Source organism: Lynx canadensis, chromosome D1 (genome assembly GCF_007474595.2).
Source record: "Lynx canadensis isolate LIC74 chromosome D1, mLynCan4.pri.v2, whole genome shotgun sequence".
NCBI classification, from domain to species: domain Eukaryota; kingdom Metazoa; phylum Chordata; class Mammalia; order Carnivora; family Felidae; genus Lynx; species Lynx canadensis.
The window spans coordinates 86839922-86864863 of NC_044312.2; the positions used below are offsets into that span (position 1 = coordinate 86839922).

At 43.1% G+C, this 24942-nt stretch overlaps 1 protein-coding gene across 1 annotated transcript in view; it reads right to left on the minus strand.

The window, feature by feature from the left end:
• WT1 (WT1 transcription factor) overlaps positions 1-24942 on the minus strand; it is a 49743-nt gene that overhangs the window by 3645 nt on the left and 21156 nt on the right. The window contains exons 5-8 of the mRNA XM_030333286.1: positions 7760-7856; positions 4659-4809; positions 868-957; positions 179-271 (exon numbers count right to left, since the gene is read on the minus strand). Coding sequence (XP_030189146.1) covers positions 179-271; positions 868-957; positions 4659-4809; positions 7760-7856 — 431 coding nt within the window. The remainder of the gene's footprint in view (positions 1-178; positions 272-867; positions 958-4658; positions 4810-7759; positions 7857-24942) is intronic.

The window sequence follows — 24942 nt, forward strand, 5'->3', positions numbered from 1 at the left end:
AAACAATGTTATTATTTAAAGACAGCCATGCATTGTTCTTCCTCTCAACTGAGTCTAAACCCGCTCAGAACTTCTCCACTAGACTTTTCCAATCTCTCTCTCATCACAAACAACTTCATTCAACAGTATTTTTTTAAAAAAAATAATGAAAAATAAATGTGAAGAAAAGTTTACGCACTTGTTTTACCTGTATGAGTCCTGGTGTGGGTCTTCAGGTGGTCAGACCGGGAGAACTTTCGCTGACAAGTTTTACACTGGAATGGTTTCACACCTAAACGGACAGAGAAGGTCTAGCCGCAGCCCTAACAATGTGGGAGCATAACGAGGCCCACAAGGCCTGCTTCCTGGTGGCCCGAAGAGCCGGGCATTTCCAGCCACCTGTGATGTCTGTCTCACCCTCAGATTTCCCCAGGTCCCCAGGCCTAGCATGAAACCACCTGATTCTGCAACAGTAATCCTTGAAGACCTGCTTGTGTTTTGGGAACAACTAGTCCTTAACCACAAACGTCCAGCTTCTCACCAACGTCCCAGCTGTGTCCGAGACTGAAAAAGTGAATCACACACTATAAATTGGATTATGCTCTCCACCACCCTGCTCTTTACTGCTGCTCAGCGTGTCATCAGCAGATGGCTGGTGGGATCCCACTGTTCCGCGGTTTGCTGGAGAAATGTGGGATGTTTCCTTTTCTTTTTTTCTTTTTTTTTTTTAAGAACAGGAAAATCCCCAGATATTTGAGGGGGAGGGAATTATTGGAAAAACTAAACAAATGGCTAACCCTCTCCCATCCATATTCAACAACAAAGAGAATCACAAAAGCAGCTGAAACCCAGAACATACTACCAGCAAGGAGAAGTGAGCCTACAAACCTGTGTGTCTCCTTTGGTGTCTTTTGAGCTGGTCTGAACGAGAAAACCTTCGCTCACAGTCCTTGAAGTCACATTGGTATGGTTTCTCACCTTGGGGAAGACACACATTCCATTTGAAAATGACACTGGAGATGGGGATGTCATTAAAGGCTACTTCTCCTCAGGGGACTGAAGGGATCCCAAAATGCCTAAGGCACTTGATGGACCTTGCTAGCGTGGTGAGGCCAACGGCAATGTGAAGCTAAAGGCCCACCTGTACTAAGCTGGGTGTAGAATGGGGAACTGGTTGATTGAGGATGGTCTCTAACCTGCAAGTTACAAGTGGACAGGAGCTCGGGTTCTGAAGTCTGACACTAGGGTCACATCCAGCTCTGACACTTAAAGCTCTGGGTGAGGGGCTATTTCCTTATTGAGAAATGGGGCTGATAATCTGACAGCTTCAAAGGATTTATGAGCAGATTAAACAAGACCATCCAGGGGCGCCTGGGTGGCTCAGTCAGTTAAGCGTCCGACTTCGGCTCAGGTCATGATCTCGCGGTTCGTGAGTTCAAGCCCCGAGTCAGGCTCTGTGCTGATAGCTCAGAGCCTGGAGCCTGTTTCAGATTCTGTGTCTCCCTCTCTCTCTGACCCTCCCCCATTCGTGCTCTGTCTCTCTCTGTCTCAAAAATAAATAAATGTTAAAAAAAATTTAAAAAAAAAACAAAAAAAAACCAAGACCATCCACATAAAGAGCTTAGCCCAGAGCACTGCTAAAAAAAATAAAAATAAATAAATAAATATAAAAATAAAAATTAAATTAAATTAAATACTGGTAGAGAATCTTTAGATCAATAATAAACCAAAAAAGTGTTAACTCCTAAACTGAGTTGGAGGCAGAATTCTGGAATGGATATGCCTTGGAGCTGGCCTCATGAAATAAGTGTTTTATGTTTTATGGCCTAAAGATTTGGTGTTCTCCACTACTGACTTCTCATTCCTGAATCAAGCACAAAAAGCCCCATGGTTGTGAGACACCCAAGTTAAACCAGGAGCCAAAGTATTTAGAAAGATTCTGGTATCCCTTTATCCGAGAGACATCAGTAGTGGGATTACACAACCTTCTGCCTCAGAATGCAGAAGCCCCACCCCTGTCCTTGCTAGAGAAAGTTCAGCCAAATACTGGGAACTAAGCCCCATGAGTGCACTGAGCGACCTTGGGCCTTCCCACCTTCTTATGAGAATTCTGAGTCACCAGTGTTCTGGGATGGAGAGCAAGCTATCCCAGGACCAGTCAGTCTTTCTGTTGCAGGGCAGCCCTTAGTTGCCTTTCAGGCCTCATAACTTCCTCTATTCCCCCTGATTAGTCTGCATTCCTGCTATCCCAGAGCTCACCCTTCCCCAAATCTGCCTTGCACTTTGCTGACCCCAACCGCCATTTGTCCCTATCTCCATCCACGTTCCCACCCATCAAAAAGTCTGCCGTACATCCCTCTCTAATGCCCCTTGTTTCCTCTTCAATGCCTTCTTGGAAATTTCATGTTCAGATTGAAAGCCCTTCCTTCCCTCAGTACAGAATTGATCATAGAACACCTAACGTGGAAGGCTGCGTCCAGGGCTGCCTTGCACCGTGGGCTGGAAAATCCTGAGGGCAAGAGCCTCCCGTTAACTTTGTATTTACATCTGGCCCGGTGCCTTATACTTCAACAACACTACTCAGTCTAATATCTTTTCCCTGCCTTTCTGCTTCTGCTCCTTCTTGACTTCCTCTACCGTACCCTACCAACCCTCTGATGGTTAGCTTAAGCCCTTCCTCCTTCTGGGATGACTTTAGCTCAAATCAGCAACTCTCCTCAAGTTCCTCCAGCCTCTGTTCTAGTACATTATCCTATGCTCTCTTCATCTCTTTTCATTTGTGTGTAGCCTAGCTCCAAAACAGACTCTAAACTTTTGAGAAGGGAGTTTGTGACTTGGGAGTTAAAAGGCATGAGTTTGGGTCCTGCTTCCACTATATCCTACCCACCTGATAACTGTTCAGGTGTGTGAGGATTAAATGAAATAATGCATGTGGAGAGTCTGGCACATAAAAAGTATTTAATACAGAAGTACTTAACATTATTACATATAGATAAGATTGCATTCTTTCAAGAAAAGGGCTGCAGGACTGTTAAATACCAGGCTGCTGTCCTGTCTTCTGCCAAGAAGAGCTTCTTAGAGCCTCAGGTGGGTCTGAGGGTCTTGGTTAGCTTGTCCACTGCTTTCCCTTCACACATACATCTCCCCTTTACTGCTTGCTAAGTGTCTCTTCCCCATTAAAGGTTTCAACAACCATATTGCCTTCAATGCATTCTCTTGCATTTCTCCAGTCACAATTTTACTCTATCATTTTCCTTATAACTTTTACAGATACTTCTCAAATGATCATATTGGGGGAAACATGTAAAAATATAACATCCCTAGTTCTCTCACCTTTAACCTCAAAGCATGTGGTCTACTGAGTGCAAACTCACTCTCTTCTTCAGCTTCCCCAAAGCAAAATAAGCAGTAATAACAAAACAGTAAGGGTAGTTGTAACAATGAAGCTGTCCTTCCAGTTATGGGGAAAAAATGACACCAACCCCCCTGCAGGAAAGGCTGTGTTCCACACTCTTTCCCTGCAGCCGACACCCAACCACACTCCCGTCCAGTGCCCACAAGGCCAACAGCAAACATCTGTGATCAATAATAAAATCACATCCAAGATGGCCAAGAACCAGACGAGGCCAATTCTCTTCCCTAGAGGGAGGCGAATCCCTTGACCTGTGGGAAAACCCAGCCTTCCTTGACACATCATCAAAAATCATGTTTGTTTGTTTTTTTTAAGATTGAAAACAAAAATTAAACCTACAAATCCATTTTCCTATTCCTATCTGGTTATTACTAATCAAGCAGTTAAAAGTTTTTCTTTGGACCATCTCTCCTTAAGTCTTATGATGACCTTGCCCATCAATCTCTCAAACTGTCTTATTACCAAACTCCCAGAATAGGTCCTCTCTCTTTAGAGAGCCTAATAGAGAACCTCTCTCTTTAACAAAACAATAGTGACACTTGTTTATTCAGGCCATTGACATAGCGTACTATACTACGTGCTTCATATCTAATGCCTTTAATCCAATTTTATTTTCAAAGATAATCTAGTTTGGGGGCACCTGGGTAGCTCAGTTGGTTAAGCATCCGACTTCAGCTCAGGTCATGATCTCTTGGTTTGTGAGTTTGAGCCCCGCGTTGGGCTCTGTGCTGACAGCAAAGAGCCTGGAGCCTGCTTCAGATTCTGTGTCTCCCTCTCTCTCTGACCCTCCCCCGCTCACACTCTGTCTCTCCTTTTCTCAAAAATAAATAAACATTAGAAAAAATTTTTTAAAGTTAACCTAGTCTTAAAAATTATATAAGGTAGGCATTGTCATTTCCATCTTCCACAAGGCAAAATGAGGACCAAATGCTCAATGTCTCACCATTTGGTCGTGTAGCCTGAATTCAAAGACAAGTAAGTCTCTTTAGTTCTGTGGAATTCTCTTTCCATCACTCTGCTCAGCCCTTCCTGAAGACAGTTTACTGACTTTTTTATTAAAGGATGGACAGTCAGGATGCAAAATGCCCCTGCAACCTTTTTTTTTTTTTTTTTTAAATCACCTTGGCCAGACCTTTCAAAGCACTGCCTACTGTCAATCCAAGAAATCTCCTGTGTCCTTAGAGGTGTGACAGCCAGGAGGAGGAGCTCCTGAACCACCCTTGCCCAAAGGCCACTGGAAACAAGGCTGGACAGCAGACACACTTACCAGTGTGCTTCCGGCTGTGCATCTGTAAGTGTGACAGCTTAAAATATCTCTTATTGCAGCCCGGGTAAGCACACATGAAGGGGCGTTTCTCACTGGTCTCCGATGCCGACCGGACAAGAGTCGGGGCAACTCCGGGCACACGTCGCACATCCTGTAGGCAGAGTGTAAGAGAAATGGAGGCTTTAAGCCACATGTGAACATTCGTGTCAGTCCTGAGGGAAAGTGAGCTTTAGATTAAACCTGAGGAAGGGATGGCAGATATTAAAACCTAAAACCACTCCCACGCATACCCCAGATACCCACAGCAAGCATCACTAATGGGTGACAGAGCAGGACATTCTACAATGCAATACTTCAACGTCATCACTGTTGATCAACCAGAATCAGTACTTCATCTGTCTGTTTGGGGACGCTGATCCAGAGGATCTGGCAAAGAAATGCTGGTGCTACAAGAGCTCCCAATCCATCCCATCCCTCAGCTTCTCCACTTGAGGCAGTGAGGTCTGGAAGTCCAAAGTCCCAGGTTCTATTCTACTTTCTCCCATTTGGACACATGGCCACATGACCTCAGGCCCCACCTGCAACAGGTAGGGAAGTCCTTATTAGAGAGAAATATGGGATACTAAATGAACCCCAAGCTGACCACACTTTCCATGTGGGAGTAAATGACAAGGAAGGAGGAGCCCCTGAGATTTGAGGGTTCTCTTTGTGAAGGGGCTAAAACCACCAAAGGCCAATGGTGTAGCCAGTGTAAACATTTAGTAATACCACCAGAAAACACTGTCTGCCTTCTGTGCACTTTACATGTCCTTCATTGTTTATTCCCTTGATCCTGTGGGAGTGGGTAGGTGAATGGTCAGTCCTCCATGACAAGGCACTAAAAGGCCACAGTGAGGCAAATTTTTCCTGCTCTCAGGACCCATGACCCCTAGACAGGAGCAGTGGGAGTGCCCCAGGGGCCACTGAATCCTCCTCACTCTCTTACAGATGTGCAAAAGTCAAGACCAAAGCACACATCTATGTTTTAAGACCTGGAACTGCCTCTGAGCTTAACCCATCCCCTGCTCTGTGCATTTTCCACACCATGCTTATGTTCTAGTTTCTATTTCACACTGCCTTGCACTGTGGGAGCTTCTTTTTTGAAGGAAAAGTACTTAGTGACATACGACTTTGCTGTTGACAGGCCACAGTGTCTCAAGGCAAATGGTGGCGTAAATTTAAATGGTGAGCCAGCTACGTTTGAATGGTAGACTCTAGGAGAAAATGAGTCGGTAGTGAAACAGCACCTGTGAGATCTGGAGTCTATCAGCAGCCATGACAGCGAGTCTGACAAACCGGGCTTTGTGGAAAGAAAGACAAATGGAGCTTCCTTCACTTCCTTTAATTCAATCTAGATGCAGCGCACACAGCACTGGGATATAAAACTGAGTTGTCAATGTCAGTCAAGGGTCCCGGTGGAGGATTCCGGTGGTATTTGTTGAAGGAGAGACTGGGATGACTCTTCCCATACTTCCATCAGATTTCCGTATTTCTGCAATCCTCGGCTTTATTCTCACCCCTGGAAGGTTTGGGCTGAGGGCACATGCTGTTCTGTCACCATGATGCTTCTGGAAACATCAGTCAGAACATCTAAGAGCTACCTGCCCCACACGTCATGTGGGGACCTGGGTCACACACAACTTTTTTCTAGAGTACTGACTATGCTGGTGAAGTATAACCACAGTTACTCATGTTACAGCCACGGAGTCATAAGTGAAAGCCACACACGCAAATCCTTGGTCACTGCGTGTGATTCTGACCTCCCCAAAGAGGCTCTGCTGAGGTGGCCTTCCATTGACTTCCCCGAATTCTCCAGAATGTCTACCTTTTTACTTTTCTTTCCTCACTCTCCTTGGAGACCCCTCTCCTCCAAACTGTTCACAGCCCCGTTTCCCTAAGCAATGCAACGTGGTAGTTAAAAACAGGGGCTCTGGAGTCAGGCAAAGCTTGCTTTATAAGTAGTTATGTGATTGTGGACAAGCCACTCATCTCTGGCCTTCAGTCTCCTCATCCATAAAGTGGAGATAATAATACCTACCTCATAGAGGTGCACTAAGGATTAACTGGAAAAAGAAAGTTTAAGTATAGAACCTTAAATGCCTACTGCTAAGTGGCAGAAGTGAGTCTGAACTGTGTGATTCCAACTATATGACATTTGGGGGAAAGGTTAAACTACAGACACAATGAAAAGATCAGTGGCTGTCCGGGGGAGGGGAAGAAGGGGGGACGGATGAGTAAGTAGAACATAGACATTTTTATTTTTAGGCAGTGAAACTATTCTGTGCAATAATGTAAGGGTAGACCCGTGACATGACACATTTAACAAAACCCATGGAACCACACAGCACAAAAAGTCAACCCTAGTGTAAACTATGGACTTTCATTAACAATCACACACCAATACTGGCTCATCAATTGTAACAAGTGTACCACACCAATGCAAGATATTAACAATAGGGAAGACTGTGGGGGAGGGTGGGGATGAGGGAGAATTTGGGAACTCTGTACTTTCTGCACAATTTTTCCTTAAACCTAAAACTGCTCCAAAAATTACGTCTATTAAGACAAAAAGCCCATTACAAAAGTCAGCACAGTGCCTGGCACATAGAAAGGGGGCAGCACCCACAGAGTGGGCGCCATTACCATCATTATGGTTAGTAGAACACTCGGCAAGGCACAGCCTACCTTTGGGCACTTTACAATGCAGACCAATTCAAGGGTCTGACTTGGGAAGTCAGGAGTCCAGGTCATTAGTTACAAGAGCCGCAAGCCCACCTGGAGGAGTGAATTAAGCAGTGAAGGGGGAAGGGACGGGATTCTGCCAGAAGCATCTTGGTCTGAGTCAGGGAGATGACCGCGTTCACAATGACCTGTGGACAGGAGGCTGCCCTCTCTGCCCAGGAGGAGAGGAGAGGTCTTTATTGTCAGAGGAGCCTATAATTAAGAACAGACTTACCAGGGCCAAATGGCCATCAGCAAGCAAGTGAAAGGCTGTTGAGAAGGAAAAGAGGCATTGACGTCCCCTTCCAGCCAGCCCTCTTCCCCTCGACCTGAGTTCTCACCTGAATGCCCCTGAAGACGCCATGGGTGTGTATTCTGTACTGGGCACCGCAGAGGATGGGCGTGGTGTGGTTATCACTCTCATACCCTGTGCCGTGGCTGCAAACACAAAGAGGGAAGAACAAGGCTCAGGTCGGTCCACAGGCACCCTTTAGAAATGTGCATCTACAGCAGAAGGAATGTTTTTAAAAAGCTCACAGGACAACAGCCATTGGTTTTTGCATCCTTCGCTACTCTGGAAGCAGGGCTTTGTGAAGGGCAGGGGGCTGTTCAACCCTTGCATCACCACCACGCGGCCCTCCCTTGTGCTCAGGGAGGCCATCTGTGTCTATGCTTCTCAGACAAGCTGGGAAAAGTCACAATGGCTTTCATCCCCAGCAAGTTGTTTACCATCTAGCCAGCAGAACAGACAGCTGCGAATGTCTCCGGAATGAGCAGATACCTCAAGTTTCACATTAAGTTCAATGGATTTTTGTTGGCACCTCGTGACTCAGTTTTTACCAGATAGCCCCAAGAAAGTGATGACACAGAAGAAATGTCACATTCTCAGAAGTGGGGATTACACATCAGTGACCCTTCTCCACTTAACGGACAGATAAGTTTTCCAGATCAACTTAACTCTTTGCAGCCAACCCGTGCCGTAAGCGGACACTGGATAATCTTCCCTAGCATTAGATTGCCTAGTCCTCTAGTTGGTGCTCAGGCTAATCCTGGCCTGCCAGCAAGGGCTGAGGGATGTGGAACATTGAAATGAACAGCTTGAGAGAAGCGAATACTCTGAAAGTATTCTCTCCTTTAGGTCAAAGCTGGTATCTGTTCTGCAGTGATTTTACTTCCAAATGAGGCAGAGTAAAGATTCTTATCTACATGGGCAGGACATTATAATCACATCTACAATCACCACAAGGAGCTTCTATGGAATATCTCTGTGAAATGGTGCAGCTGCTTTGGAAAACATCTGGCAGTTACTCAAAAGATTAGACATAAAGTTACAATCTGACCCAGAAATTCCACTTCTAGGTATATTCCCAGGAGACATGAAAACATGTATCTACACATAAACATGTACACATTGTGTATTAGCAGTATGATTCATAATAGCCAAAAGATGGAATCAACCCAAATGTCTCTCAGCTGATGAATGGATGAACGTAGTATATTCCTAAACTGGAATATTATTTGGCAATAAAAAGGTGGGAAGTACTGATACATGATAATGTGGACAAGCCCTGAAAACACGCTAAGTGAAAGGAGCCAGCCACAAAGGGCACACCTATTGTGTGCATCCATTTAATTTTTTTTTAATGTTTTTGATTTATTTTTGAGACAGAGAGAGACAGAGCATGAGCAGGGGAGGGGCAGAGAGAGAGGGAGACACAGAATCCGAAGCAGGCTCCAGGCTCTGAGCTGTCAGCACAGAGCCCGACACAGGGCTCAAACCCACAAACCAAGAGATCATGACCTGGGCCAAAGTTGGACGCTCAACTGACTGAGCCACCCAGGCGCCCCAGTGTGTGCATCCATTTAAACAAAATGTCCAGAATAGGCAAATTTATAGAGACAGAAAGTGGTTTGGTGATTGGCTGCCTAGGACCGGGGAAGCTGAGGGAAATGGGAGAGTGATTGCTGAAAATGTCCTAGAACTGTGGGAGCGGTTGTACAACTCTGTGAATATACTAAAAACCACTGATGTCTCTACTCCAAACGAGTGGACTGTATGGGATGTGGAATTTATAAAGCTGCTTTACAAAATTAGCTTGGGGAATAATGAGGTCCATGCACAGTCTTTTTCCCCCCAAGCCGCCAGGTGTAATTAACTCGCTGTCAGGGCTGAGGGCCTCCACCCTCTGCCTGTGTTACTCTAGAGATGCCAGGGGTCCCAGTGTGGGAGGCAGGCAGCTTGGCTGATCAGCCCACTCCATCTGAGGGTGTGGGGAAAACCTGGGGCTGGCTCAACTCCCACTTCCAAGGCTGGGGGTGGGGGGGAACTCCTGGAGAGAAAGGGTGTTTGCCAGGATGACTGACATGGTCCACACATCCCGCAGCCACAGCAGCTGTGGAATTTCATGTTTCATTCTGGCTCCAAGCTTTTTAGAAAGAATTGCCTGTCTCCCTTGCATAGATAGTGAGAGCAGTTTCAGGAACTGGGTAGCAGTTTACAGTTATACTATAAAAGCAGTGGGGATGTAAGAACTGAGGACAGTGGTGATGTGGTAGCAGAAAGAGGACAGGACAAGAACGATGTGGCCAGAACATTTTGCCCTGAAGGCTGTGAAGACATGCTGCCTCTGTGTGGCTTCATCATCTGTATGGAGCCAAAATGTGACTTACACATTTTCTGGGGGTGAGGGCTTTCTAGGGACACAATAGAAATCTGAATTATTTTTAAGTTCTGCTATCAAAGAGGAAGAATTAGGAATCTGTTGTCTTAGCAGCTGATCTCTGGATGTTACTTGGGTTCCTGGAGGGTGTGAGAAATAGATTTTCCTCAAAATACTTGTTCCAGGAAATGAAGTGCTATACTACTCAAAGGTAACCTCATAGCCAGATATAAGCCAACACACTGAAGAAGCAACCAGAGAGGTGCCTGGTGGCTCAGTCGGTAAAGTACCCAACTGTTATTTTCAGTTCAGGTCATGATCTCACGTTTGTGGATTCGAGCCCCGCCCCGCATTGGGCTCCAGGCTGACAGCACAGAGCCCCTCTTGGGATTCTCTATCTCTGCCCCTACCCCACTTGCACACTCTCTCTCTCTCTCTCTCTCTCTCTCTCTCTCAAAAATAAATAAATAAACTTAAGGGGGGGGAAAAAAAAAAGAAGCAACCAGAAACAAGACTCTACCTGCCAAATAAACCCCTAGGTTCTTCTATCAAGTCCATGAATAAAAACTACAGCTGGGTCCTGCCTACTGGCTTTGGTGTTTCCAAAAGACAAACAACACATCAATGTAATTCCACACTGTGGAAACCCTACAAAGCTCTTCCCAGTGCGGTCTGCCCAGAACACTAAGTATAACCCACAGGTATTTACTATGGTGACAACTCTCTCTAGATAAGTAAAGGAAATCAGGTCAGTGGTCTTGGGACTGTATACTAACAGAGGGAGAAAAGGTATCTACTCCAACCCTCATTTCAAAGCCCTTCTAGCTCATCAACAGTTGCACAACACGACTGGTGGAGAATTTTTAAAGAATCCCATTCCATTTGGGGAGTGCTTTAATTGTGAAGAAAGGCCTTTCTGAGCCAAGCAGAAATCTGCCGCCTCCTTTCTGTCTTCTGGAGAACCACAGAGTCTTAGTGTTTTACAGCCAACCCTGCGTGTCTCCTCTGCTCTATGGTAAACTTGGCCTTGAAAACAGACCAGCTTGCCCCTCTCTGTATCCTCTCAGCTGGGTGACTGAAGTTAAGGCACAGAGTCCATAATGTCCCATGAGATGGATGGAATTTAACTCCTCTTCCACATGACAGTCCTTCAAATATTTGAAGACAACTTTCCAGGGTACAGAGCTGGGGTTCTCTCAATGATCATAACAAACTGGTATCTAATTCCTTTAGTGTCTGTATCATCCACCTCTTGATTCCCTTCCTTTTGTAACGTCTCTCTCAAAGCATGGGCTTAAAATGGATCCCAGTGCCCCCAGAAGAGTAGGGAAGGAGGACCATCCATAAACACAAAAAGTTTAAGAATTATGAAAATAACATAAATGCGTAAGGCCAGAGAGTACATGCCTCAGCCAAAGAGATTCCATTGCAAATTTCTGAAAATCAGTATGCTAGTCAAACACAGCACAATCAATGCGTTAGGCCCATAAGCTATCTGGACTCAATGAACGCATCTAAGGGGACATCGCTTCTAGCATTCAGGTCACAGTGGTCTTCCCCCCTCAAACAGAATCCTCATCGTCCACAACAGCAAGAACTGCAAGTAAGGCACATGTCTCCAACCTTGAGCTTGAAGACATGATTTTTTTTAATTCAGTTCAAAACTACACAGTTATCCTTCAAATTCCATTTTATTTCTTTTAGGAAGTATTTCCAACTGTTGAAATCTTTTTGACTCAATTTGGCTTCCAAAACATTGGCTTTCCATCCCATTTCATATTTCCTCTACCTTTGAAAAATCACTTTTTCTGTGTTTCCACTTAAAAAAAAAGGATTGGGGTTCCTTGGTGGCTCAGTCAGTTAAGCATCTGACTTCGGCTCAGGTCATGATCTCACAGCTTGTGAGTTCAAGTCCCACATCAAGCTCTGAGCTGACAGCTCAGAGCCTGGAGTCTGCTTTGGATTCTTTGTCTCCCTCTCTCTGCCCCTTCCCAGCTCACACTCTGTGTTTCTCTCTCTCTCTCAAAAAAAAAATAAACATTAAATTATTTTTAATTAAAAAAAAAGGATCTTCCTTATTGTTGTGGGGAACTATTATATTTACAATATATATACTATACTTGTTCTCTGGTATTCAGGAAATGGTAAAAGGTCTGTCCATGCAGCAACCTGAGGGAAGCCATCACAGAGAATCTAGTCATTTGGATGGGCAAATGTCATCAGTGGGAGTTAATCTGAGGCAGAAATGGAACAGTCACCACCATTAAGACCCAGCCGGTAGCTTAGATGGTCAGGTAACGCCAAGCTTTTCCCTGAGAGAATTAGCCTTAAAAAGTTCCAGTGACTAAGCCGTAAATGAACTAAATAGGAGTGAGGGTAGGGTTCTTAGAGGTCTGGAGCCATAAAGCCTTCCAAGAAGAGCAAGGAGCTATCTGCCTAGTGAAGAGATTTCTGGAGCCAAAGATGCACCTTCCAAATAAAGCATTCACAAAGCCCTGGATAGTATGGGGTAAAAATTTATCGGGACTTGGAGACAAGAATGTTATCATTCATGGAGCAACTCCAGAGTGGAGAGTGAATCCCACCAGATCAAGCAATCGAGAGACCCAAATCTCTCATAGGGTAGAAATATATGCAGTGGCTAGACCTCCCCTCCAACCCAGACAGTGAGGAAGAAAGTAAGAACTCTGCTCTACCAGCCGAGGACTGGCAATCATACGAACCCAGTGTTGTCAGATCTTTCCATTCTCCAGAAAGTCAGAAACCAAGATCTTTATGTGAGATCGTTTCAGTGTTAAATTCTGGCAAATAACTGAGATTTTACAGAATCACTGTCAGGTCAGACAAAAGATCTCTGGCCTCAGGGCCACCTGAGGTTTGCCACCTCTCAGCTTTAAAGGTTGTGCAGGAAGTTTAAGCTGCAAAATGGAAAATTCTGTCTTGATTTTGTTCTCTCCTTCTGTATGGCAACAAAGTAGGGGTGGGGATGCACCTGATTCTTGAAAAAACAGCATTAAAACCTTCCAAACCCTTGAAAGTGTGAAAAGATGCTACACCTACACAGCAAGCTTGACCAGTGCCACGATGGCAAAATCCAGAAGCACTCGTCATCTACAGGTATCAGCGGTTTACCTCTAACCTTCATTGGCCCACTTGCAAGTAGCTTTAAGCACTGGAGCTATAGACAGAAGACTGTAAATTCTAGTGTATCAGTTTCCTACAGCTGCTGTAACAAATTATCACAAATCTGGGGTCTTGAAACACAAATTTACTCCTTTACAATTCTGCAGATCAGAAGTCTAAAATCAGCCTCGGTGTCCTAAAGGCAAGGTGTGGGCAGGGCTATTTTCTTCTAGAGGCTGAGGGGGAAAAATCTCTTTCCTGGTCTTTCCTAGTTTCTAGAAATTACCTGCATTCCTTGGTGTCTTCCTCACATCACTCTGACCTCTTGCTTCCTTTGTCACATCTCTAACAACTCCTCTGTAGCCAAATCTCCCTTCTGTCTTCTTCTTATAAGGACACTTAATTCCATTTGGAGCCAACCCAGATAATTCAGTATAATCTCCCCCATCTCAAGGTCCTTAACTTTATCCCACCTGCACAGTCACTTGTGCTACAAAAGGTATCATTCACAGGTTCCAGGAATCAGGACTTAGATATCTTTGGGGGTTCATTATTCAACCTACCATACCAAGGGAATCAGACTTACTCAGTTTCTTACAGATAGATACATTTGAAAGAGCTCAGTTAATCTGGATCCTTTATCTCCAGATGAATCTAGATGACTAGTCCTGAAGAAAAACATCACCTCCCCATCAGACTAGGTGAATGAGACTAGGTGAATAAAGCACAGTGCTTGGCACATGGTATGCCCTCGGTAAATGTTTGCTATTACTTACTAGTCAGATCTGCATTTTGCAGCAAAAATATTGAGATTTAAGAAGACATTGAGTTATCTGCCCAAAGTCAGACAGATGGCAAGTGGCAGAGATGGGGCCTGAATGCAGGACAGCCCAGCTCTTCTTCCTTCAAAACTAGCTAGACAATTCTGGTGGTATAACCCCATCCTGGGTTCATGTCTATCATCGTGACACTGGACTAATTCCCAGCTCTTTTCTCCAGTGGTATGAATGAAATCAGGCATGCTGAAGGCTTAAAAATGTTGTGGGAGTGGGTAAGATAAGAGAAGGGGAGCAGTGAAGAGGAACAAGTTTAAGATACTCAGTCTTCAGTGCACTCCAGCTTCTGCTCTGAGGCACTATTTTTATTATGGTATAAAGAAAGCACAAAGCTATCTATGATAGAAATGGCCTGCTTATATGTGACAGAGCAACCAAAACTGAGCACAATTGTTACAAAGAAAATTCTTTCCACATAACTGGGAAAGTACACTGAGCAGGAACAGTTATCAGTAGAGCATATACCTCGTGACTTTATTCTTGGAGGAGGTGTGGACTGTACATTTTCCTAAACAGCTTTAAAATGCATAAAAATGCATCCTGAGAAATTCTGCTTTTCCTAGACAGCTTTAAAGTATGTAAACATGTGTCCTTAGAAAGTTTACAAAAAGAGAAAAATGTCCCTCATAGAACACAAATTATGAACCCTCTTCATGCTAAAAACCTGTACGTTGAGGTTTGGCCCAGAAAAAAACGTAATGTTAGAAGAGTAGCTTCTTTAGAAATGATTAATTTTGATATTCCACAGGCACAAGAAGATTAATAAAAAGGAATTGAGGTTTTACAGATGAAGAAAACCAGAGCTGCCCTGAAATCCCTTATCAACAGAAGAGGTTTAAAAAAAAAGGGGGGGGAGGAAAGAAAGAAAAGAGACTTTTGAAGGTAATTAACATCTGATATAAATATTCAAAAAGGGGAAACCTCCACCTGTGACTTCTCTCTTCCACCTCTAGTCCTTGGCCAGGTAGGCATCCCCCTATCTTCACCTCTGTCTTCTCACCTCTGCAAAGTTAATCGGGTTGAAGGAAAGCACCTGGAAAAACTTCAAACTCCTGCATATCCAGAAAATTGAATTTACCCATCAATCTCTGGTCTCTGTCCATCCTTGATACTCAGGCTTATATACAAGATGCTTAAATGTGTGATTCTTTTTGGTGTTGAAAATAAACTTTGCTGCAAGCCTTGAGAACCATCACCCCTGTCCCATGTGCCACTTTTGAGGGAAAAGAGCACTGGAACCATGTTCAAAAAGTGTGCCTCTTTAAAGGTTAGACACAAGAGATAAGGCTAAACACACCAGTTTAAATTACTCTTGCTAAGAAAAAGAAGAAAGAAAAGAACCCAAATCTAATCAGGCCTCTAGATCTAACTACCTATTTATATAGGAAATACAGGGGATGGAGGTCTAAAGTTAAAAAACTGTAAAAGAAAGCAATCTGCTGAATCCAGGTTGTGAGATATTTTACCAGCCAACTGACCTGCTATCTCCAACATATCAATACCATGAGGAGAAAAAAAAAAAAAAAAAAAAAAGAGGAGGTGGGGGTGAGAAGGACAGTTACAGCATAAAAGAAACTTAAGGGAGGACAACCAAAGAAATAAAACCAAGCCCAAAGAAACAATAAGCCTCTGCACAAATGCTCAGCATTCACAAGGACACACCATGCACAGAGATAGTTGGGACTTGAACTAGAGGACTCAAACTAGAGGACTCAGAGCTGAAAGAACAGGAACTTCACCTAGGAAGCCTAAGTGGTCACACCAGAATGCTTACGTTTAAAAGCTTCACTGAGGGGCGCCTGGGTGGCGCAGTCGGTTAAGCGTCCGACTTCAGCCAGGTCACGATCTCACGGTCCGTGAGTTCGAGCCCCGCATCAGGCTCTGGGCTGATGGCTCGGAGCCTGGAGCCTGTTTCCGATTCTGTGTCTCCCTCTCTCTCTCTGCCCCTCCCCCGTTCATGCTCTGTCTCTCTCTGTCCCAAAAATAAATAAAAAACGTTGAAAGAAAATTAAAAAATAAATATTGTCCTTTTAAAAAAAAAAAAAATAAAAAAAAAAAAAAATAAATAAAAGCTTCACTGATTGAAAACCTAATTTCCCTGTAGCCAGAGTAATTTCAAAATTCGCTTTCACATCCACTTATAAGATGTGACTTGAGAAGATGAATACATATTGAATTCTCTTTCTGCACATAGTCAGAGGTGGTGGCAATGAAGCACAACCACCTCTAGCTCAACGTGAGTGCTTTTTTATTCTCTGCCTGGATGTGATGTGCTAAGGGCAATATTTAAATCAAATTCTGCACAAACATCATCAGCAATGCCATCTAGCCAATCTCTTTCTTCAAGTAATTTCACCTTTTATAGCGGGAATCTAACAAATCAATTGGTCAAAGGATTATTCTGTTCCTGCAAACATAATGGGAAAGAGCAAGCAATGCAGATTCTTTTATGAATCCAGCACAGAAAGTAGAACCTAAAAATAAAACAACTAAGTTAAAGTTGATTGAGTTAAAAAAAAAAAGAAAAAGGGAATGTCCACAATCTGGTGAATCATGGGTATATAATTTCCTCTGAAGTATAGTCTACAGAAAACAATCAGCTATTTTTTTTTCTTGAAAAATTTGTCCTCCTCCTCCCTTCAGGTGTTTCATTTCAGATCTCAAGAATAAGATGCAACAATAGCCAAATGATGGAAAGAGCCTAAATGCCCATCAACTGATGAATGGATAAAGAAGTTGTGGTTTATATACACAATGGAATACTACTTGGCAATGAGAAAGAATGAAATATGGCCTTTTGTAGCAATGTGGATGGAACTGGAGAGTGTTATGCTAAGTGAAATAAGTCATACAGAGAAAGACAGATACCATATGTTTTCACTCTTATGTGGATCCTGAGAAACTTGACAGAAGACCATGGGGGAGGGGGAGGGGGAGGGGAAAAAAAAGGTTAGAAAGGGAGGGAGCCAAAGCATAAGAGACTGTTAAAAACTGAGAACAAACTGAGGGTTGATTGGGGGTGGAAGGGAGGGGAAAGTGGGTGATGGGCACTGAGGAGGGCACCTGTTGGGATGAGCACTGGGCGTTGTATCGAAACCAATTTGACAATAAATGTCATATTAAAAAAAATAAAATATAAGTTGTATGTATCAGATACAAAAAAGAATAAGATGCATTTTTGACTTTTAATGAAAACATAATATAGTTTGTGTCACTATTTTAATGGGTTTTTTGTTTTTTTGTTTTTGTTTTTGTTTTTTTTTTTTTGAGAGAGAGTGTGAGTATGAACAGGGGAGGGGCAGAGCGGTGGGGGGGTGTGCTGACAGCAGAGGCTGATGTGGGGCCCGAACTCACAAACTGTGAGATCATGAGCTGAGCTGAAGTCAGATGCTTAACCAACTAAGCCCCATAGATGCCCCTATGTGGTCTCACTTTCAGTTGGAAAGTATACTATAGTAATTCTAACTATTACACCTTTTAATGAGCACTTTTCCCATGAGCATTAGAAAGAAGGCTTCTCCTCTGCACCATCCTTCATTTTATTTTCTATCCAGGTCTCAAACATCCCTATGGCATCCAGCTCCACATGTGATCTGGAAGGGAGGAGGACTCACCCCACTTTCATTAACTTTGTTTTAATTCTCTGTTGAGTATCTCTTGTTCTGCCCACTCCACATCCATCCCACCTTCCTCTGGAAACAGGGCCCTTTTCCTTTCTAGGAAACCATCCTTCTCTTCTAATCCTCCCCTCTGGCTCCAAGGGTGAGGACATGCTCAGGACCTGGCCAATCAGACCAGTGCATTCTCTAGCCACATGACCCAACCCAGGCCATTCAGAAACTTCCCTGGGTTTCTACCAATAGAAAGGTATTCTCCTTTTGAGGCTGTAATTGCCAAAAACCAGAGCTATTTTTGCCACAATGGAGAGAGCCTGTCTGAGAAGGCAGCCAGCACAGAAAACAGTAGAGATAAGAGACAAGGAAACCATGTCCTAATAACACCATCTGAGACCCTGAATCCACACATGGGAGTTTTAAAATACAATACAGTAAGGGGTGCCTGGGTGGCTCAGTCGGTAAAGTATCTGACTTCGACTCAGGTCATGATCTCCTGGTTCATGGGTTTGAGCCCCATGTCCATGTGGAGCCTGCTTGGGATTCTCTGTCCCTGTCTTTCTGCCCCTCCCCGGCTCTCTCTCCCTCTCTTTCAAAATAGATAAATAAACTTAAAAAAAAATAAAAATACAGGGGTGACTGGGTGGCTCAGTTGGTTAGGCGACCAACTTCGGCTCAGGTCATGATCTCACAGTTCGTGGGTTCAAGCCCTGCATCAGGCTCTGTGCTGACGGCTCAGAGCCTAGAGCCTGCTTCAGATTCTGTGTCTCCCCCTCTCTCTGCCCTTCCCCTGCTCACGCTCTGTGTTTCTCTGTCTCTCAATAATAAATAAACGTTAAAAAATAGATAAATAAAAATACAATATAGTAAGCTGCCAAATTTAAATTTTTCCTTTATTGATGCCAGTTACAACTGGGATTCTGCCACCTGCTATAGAAAAAGTCTTGGTTTGGGGCACCTGGGTGACTCAGTCGGTTGGGCATCCGACTTCGGCTCAGGTCATGATCTCGTGGTCCGTGAGTTCAAGCCCTGCGTCGGGCTCTGTGCTGACAGCTCAGAGCCTGGAGCCTGCTTCTGATTCTGTGTCTCCCTCTCTCTGACCCTCCCCCTCTCACACTGTCTCACTCTCTCTCAAAAATAAATAAACATTAAAAAAAAAAAAAGAAAAGTCTTGATTCATACATAATCTAGCAGTTATCTAAAAGTAATTGGATTTATTTTTTCAGCAAATTTCTCAGAACATGGTATCTATAAATGAGTAATGGTCCCTTCAAATTGTTACCTTTTGGAAGATGCCTACTTGTTCCAAACATGTTATCATTACTAAAACCTAAGTTGTATTCCTCTTTTGAGAGTTTCTTTATAGTTCTGGCTCCTAGGTCTTCACTTCCCATGCAATCCTGTCATCAGCCGCTATTTAACAGGGGACACAGGCTGAGTGGTTAACAGCCTGACAACAACACTTGTATAAATCAGCCCTTATGAACCAACAAGCTTTCCTCACCACTTGAAATGGTACACAAACCTCCTTCAACTGAACTTTTCCCTCTTATTTAACACTCAGAGCAGAGCTAAGAGATATTTTACATATTTAAATCCAGTTTCTCACAACTTTTTGGAGAGAACACAGTCCAAAAACACCACAGTTTTACTGGGCCCTACCACTCGGAAGGGTATTTTTAGGTGGGACTTACATTCCTACTTCAACACACACAAACACAGGAACTACATTTTCCCAGACCACCTTATTCAGACCATATAATAAATAACTGATCTCTCCTTACATGTGTCTGGCATCGAGGTGATCGTTCATCAGAATCCCAATTTCATCTAACTCACTGGGTTTACCATTCTCAATGCTTTGGCTCTACGGCCAGAAATTGCCGCTAGGGTGTCCCAGATCCACACAAGAGACAAACCCACACAAGAGACAAACAGGAAAAGATGGAACAGGATCTTTTCAGCCTGGATTCCTAAAGGCTCCTACCCAGCTAGCTTACATGCTCTTGAATCTGAAAAATTTACTCAACTGTGCTCAATTAGTTAAAAAAAATTATCCTCCCTAAAACCCTAGGATTAAGCACAGGGCTCTTAAGACTAGATGTCCCCTGGGGTGCTTGGGTGGCTCAGTTAAGTGCCCAGCTCATGATCTTAAGGTTCATGAGTTACGGCTCATGTCAGGCTCTGCACTGACCCTCTCCCTCAGTCCTTCCCTGACGTGCACACGCCACATGCACTCTTCCCCCCCCCCCCCCCGCCCCGTGTCTCTCTCTCTTTCAAAAGTAAATAAATAAACATTAAAGAAAAAATTAGGGCCGCCTGGGTGGCTCAGTTGGTGAAGCATCCAACTTTGGCTCAGGTCATGATCTCACAGTTTGTGAGTCTGAGCCCCACGTCGGGCTCTGTGCTGACAGCTCAGAGTCTGAAGCCTGCTTCAGATTCTCTCTGTTTCCCTCTCTCTCTGCCCCTCCCCCGCTTGTGTTTTGTCTCTCTCTCTCTCTCTCAAAAATAAGTAAAACGCTAAAAAAAATTTTTTTTTTTAAGGATTAGATGTCCTCTGCTTCTCCAGTTGAAATGGAGGCTTGTAGGTGTGAAGGCTGTGTGAATAATCATCTTTTTCACAGGCCCCACTCTCCAAACAAATGTTAGTAACACAACAAAGGATTTCAAGGTGAAGAAACAAAAGAAAATCCTTGTACTATATTCATGAGTGTAATCACATTCATTCTCAAAGAGATTTCGGAGCCAGAGCATTACTGCTAAAAGTCTTGAAAAGGAGGAAATTCAAAATAGACACATCTGACACAGAACAAGACTTGAAAAAATGTTGAGGAATACCATCCACGCTCTTGAAGAAAGGGTTAGATCTTTTTCAAAAGTCAATCATCTCCAAAATTACTTTTGTTAAGTAGGCTCCACACCCAGCACAAAGCCCAACACAGGGCTTGAACTCATGACCCTGAGATCAAGACCCAAGCTGAGATCAAGAGTCAGATGATCAACTGATTGAGTCACCAAAATTTGGGTGCCCCCAAAGTTAATTTTTAAACTATCCATTCAAAATTCTAATTAAGACTTAAAAATAAACTTGTTATTTTAGAATTTTATATTTACAAAAAATTTTCTAAGATAATACAGATAGTTGCCATATATCTCATACCCAGGTTCCTCTCTGATTCACATCTCACATTAATATAAGTGCATTTGTCACCATTAATGAACCAATATTGACAAAGACTTTGAAATTAACAAGGTAAATCTAAAATTCATCTTGAAGAATAAACAAGAAATAATAGCCAGAATTAGTTTGAAAAAAGATCTACAATGCTAGTAAACTTTTCTATCAGATATTTAAGTAGACTATAACAGTATGATAGCTTGACAAAAAGAACCAGAATGATCAAAAGAAGAGTAGAGTCTAGAAATGGACCCAAGGAATTTGATAGGATCCAAGGATTGATAAAAGTAATATTTGAAGTTAATGAGGAAAGACTGGATTATTCAAAATAGTTTGGGAATACTGGCTAGTCTTCTAGAAACAAATCAAGGTGGAATCAAGTTGCCAAATAAATGTAAGATGAACTAAATGTTTAAATGTAGAAAGGTAAGGGGCACCTGGGTGGCTTGGTCGGTTGAGCATTCAACTTCGGCTCAGGTCATGATCTCGCAGTTCTTGAGGTCAAGCCCCGCATGGGGCTCTGTGATGACAGCTCAGAGCCTGGAGCCTGCTTCAGATTCTATGTCTCTCCCTCTCTCTGCCCCTCCCCTGCTCGCAATCTGTCTCTCTCAAAAATAAACAAACATTAACAAAATGTAAATGTAAAAAGGTAAATTAAAAAATAAACCAAAAAGATACTAATAAACAATTAAAATTTTAAAATCTTGAGATGGGAAAAATCTTTTAAAGAATTTTTTTAAGTTTATTTATTTTGAGAGAAAGAGAGAGAGCGTGCAGGCATGTGAGTTGGGCGGGGCAGAGAGAGAGAGAAACCCAAGCAAGCTCCATGCTGTCAGCACAGAGCCCAATGCTGGGCTTGATCCCATGAACCATGAGATCAAGATCTGAGCTGAAATCAAGAGTCAGACACTTAACAGACTGAGCCACCCAGGCGCCCTGATGGGAAAAATCTTTTTAGGCATGATATAAAAGCCAAAAACCTGAAGCAGTAAAACTGATAATGTTTACCATAAAACAAAAAAATTCTGCAAGGAAAAGATAAAACCATTAAAAGAATTAAAATACAAACCAGAGGAAATACCTGAAGTGCATATGACATATAAAGGGTTAATATTCTTATCAACAAAGAACCCTTGCAAATCAAGGTTACTAGATGAACTATCCCAGCTTTTAGCTAACCAGTCACCACTTTCCCATGGAGCCTCTTCTCTCTCAAGGACACTGTTCCAGCAATTCTATGCTCTCCCACCAATAACTTCTTCCCTCTTCTTGATCATTCTCATTGGTAAACAAGCATGCAGGTACTTCTCTCTAAATATAAATAAGTGAAATAAAGCAAAACAATAAGAAACCACTTTGTCCTGACATTCTATCCTCATTGAGCTATATATAACATCATTTCTTTGCTCCTTTTTGCAGCAAAACTCCACGAAGTGTCTTCGTACAAATGCCTCCAGTTTATCTCCTCCTAGAATCTCCTACACACACCTGTATCAGGCTTTCTCTCTCTCCCTCTAATCTTTCCAGATACAACTACAGTTACTAGTTCAGTAAATGTTTCCAGGAGTTTCTCTTTGCAGATGCAAACACACCCTAATATGTTGAAAAATTAGTTATCATTGGGTGGTGAGAGAAGAGATATCTTTTCTCCTCTATAATGTTTTGGTGCTGGCCTGAATTTTTAAATACATAAGTAAGCCTGTGTTACTTTTACAATCAAGGGGGGAAAAGTTGTTTTCATTTTGATAAAGTACCATCTTAGCCTTAAGAACATTGTATCTGTGGCTTCGCTTTTAAAATGAAGAGTTAGAAATAAAGCTAGAATGGGATGCCTGGGTGGCTCAGTCGGTTAAGATCCGACTTCAGCTCAGGTCATAATCTCATGGCTTGTGAATTTGAGCCCTGTGTTGGGCTCTGTGCTGACAGCTCAGAGCCTGGAGCCTGGTTTGAATTCTGTATCTCCGTCTTTCTCTGCCCCTTCTCTGCTTGTGCTGTCTGTCTGTCTGTCTGTCTGTCTCTCTCAAAAATAAATAAACATTGGGGCGCTTGGGTGGCGCAGTCAGTTAAGCACCCAACTTTGGCTCAGATCATCTCGGGGTTGGGTTTGTGAGTTTGGGCCCCGCGTCGGGATCTGTACTGACAACTCTGAGTCAAAGGCCTGCTTCGGATTCTGTATCTCCCTCTCGTTCTGCCCCTCCCTGCTTGTGCTGTCTCGCTTTCAAAAATAAATAAACATTAAAAAAATTTTCAATAAACATTTAAAATTTTTTAAGAAGAAATAAAGCTAGGATAAATGAAAATTTTCACTTTTAATAAGAAAAAAAAAAAAAAACCCTACTGATACATGCAACAGCCCCTCACTTCACAGAAGCATTTATATGGATGGCCTTTTACTAGCGTAGCTTCTATGTCGATGTTTTCCTAGTTGGAGGTTATGATTTTTTTCTTGGGTAAATGATAGTATACTTCTCCCCCTCCAACACCCACAGCCCCACACACATGCATGTGCTCATGTGTGCTTGCATGCATGCACACGCTCACACACACACACACACACACACACCCTTATCAACAGGCTGAAATCCGACTTCATCTTCTTTTTTTTTTTTTTAAATTTTTTTTTTCAACGTTTATTTATTTTTGGGACAGAGAGAGACAGAGCATGAACGGGGGAGGGGCAGAGAGAGAGGGAGACACAGAATCGGAAACAGGCTCCAGGCTCTGAGCCATCAGCCCAGAGCCAGACGCGGGGCTCGAACTCACGGACCGCGAGATTGTGACCCAAATAGTTTTTTAAATGAAGTTTTTTTTTTTAACAAGTTGAGAATATTTTCAAAAATGCTCTCTTGATGATTGAAACGCAGAACTTTGCAATGTCCTACAGAAGCTGAAGCCCAATCATTTGTTATAAAAAAAGAAAAGGATACAAATGTATATGTCTGCATAGAAAAAGGTCTAAAAGTGTATGCAACATAACATTAACAGTAGTTTCATCTGAAATATTGGGGGTGGGGTTAATTTCCTTCCCTGTATGGTTGTATTTTCTAAGTGTTCCATAATTTGTAACATTACTTCAATAATTTAAAAAATTAATACATTATTTGAATATATGGCCAAAGAGAAAAGGGTGGGAAAGGCGAATAGCAAAGGAGGCGATGGGGAAGAAAGAAGTAGCACGGAAGTGAGAAGTGAGGGCAAAGAAGCAAGTCCACTCCAGATGCAAGGAACAGAGACACAACTCAAAATCAGTCTCCATCCCCATCCTGCTGACCCAGGAGTCCCATGTTTGTGCCGGCAGTACCACTAGGAGATCCTAGTGGAGTCCAAATCAAAGCAAAGAACCACTTTCCCTGGCATAAAGGTAACCATTTAAAAGAAGAAATTAACAAAGTTTTGCTGGGGGTGTAGCTGGAGAATTTCACTCAAGAATGCTGATATTCACAGAACTGCTTCTCTCTACCTTCCCTCTACATCCTGAGCTCCAGGAGCCACTTAAAAGCAGGCTATCTATTTTCAAGAAGTAAATCTCTTGGACGAGTACCTTATGTTTATGAGCTGGAATGGGAAGGTGCTGGGCTGTGTACTGGAACTCCCAGCCAGAGAAGACAGTTATCTCTTTTGGCACAGGTTCTCAGGGATGAGACCATGTCTAGCGGGGATTTTCTCCAGATTCGACAGCCTTGGCCCTACCAAAATGCACAGCTTTGTTTTCACCATACATCCATCACTCATCGTGAGCCTTTCATTTTTCCTTTCAACCATCCACAGGTCAGATACTGTGTGTTCCCAACAGTCTGTGAACTTCTTGGACCAGCAAAGGGACATTCATTTTTCTCAGCACTCCTTCAACATTTCTATTGTATTCGATTTCCCACTCCCCCTGCCCAGCTCCCTGGAGAGTGACTTCTTCCTTGTTTTAATAACTTGGACCACAGTCAAGGTTGATGTGTTACTCCATTTTGTAGGATATTTTCTTCAGAAGAGACAAAACAGACTAACGGAGTAGCTGGGGCTTGTGGGCAGCTTTAGGAATTCAGCATCCATTAGGAACACACAGGAAAGATTTTTAAAGAAATAAAAAGTAGGCAACACAAAGGCCTCATAAACAGAATT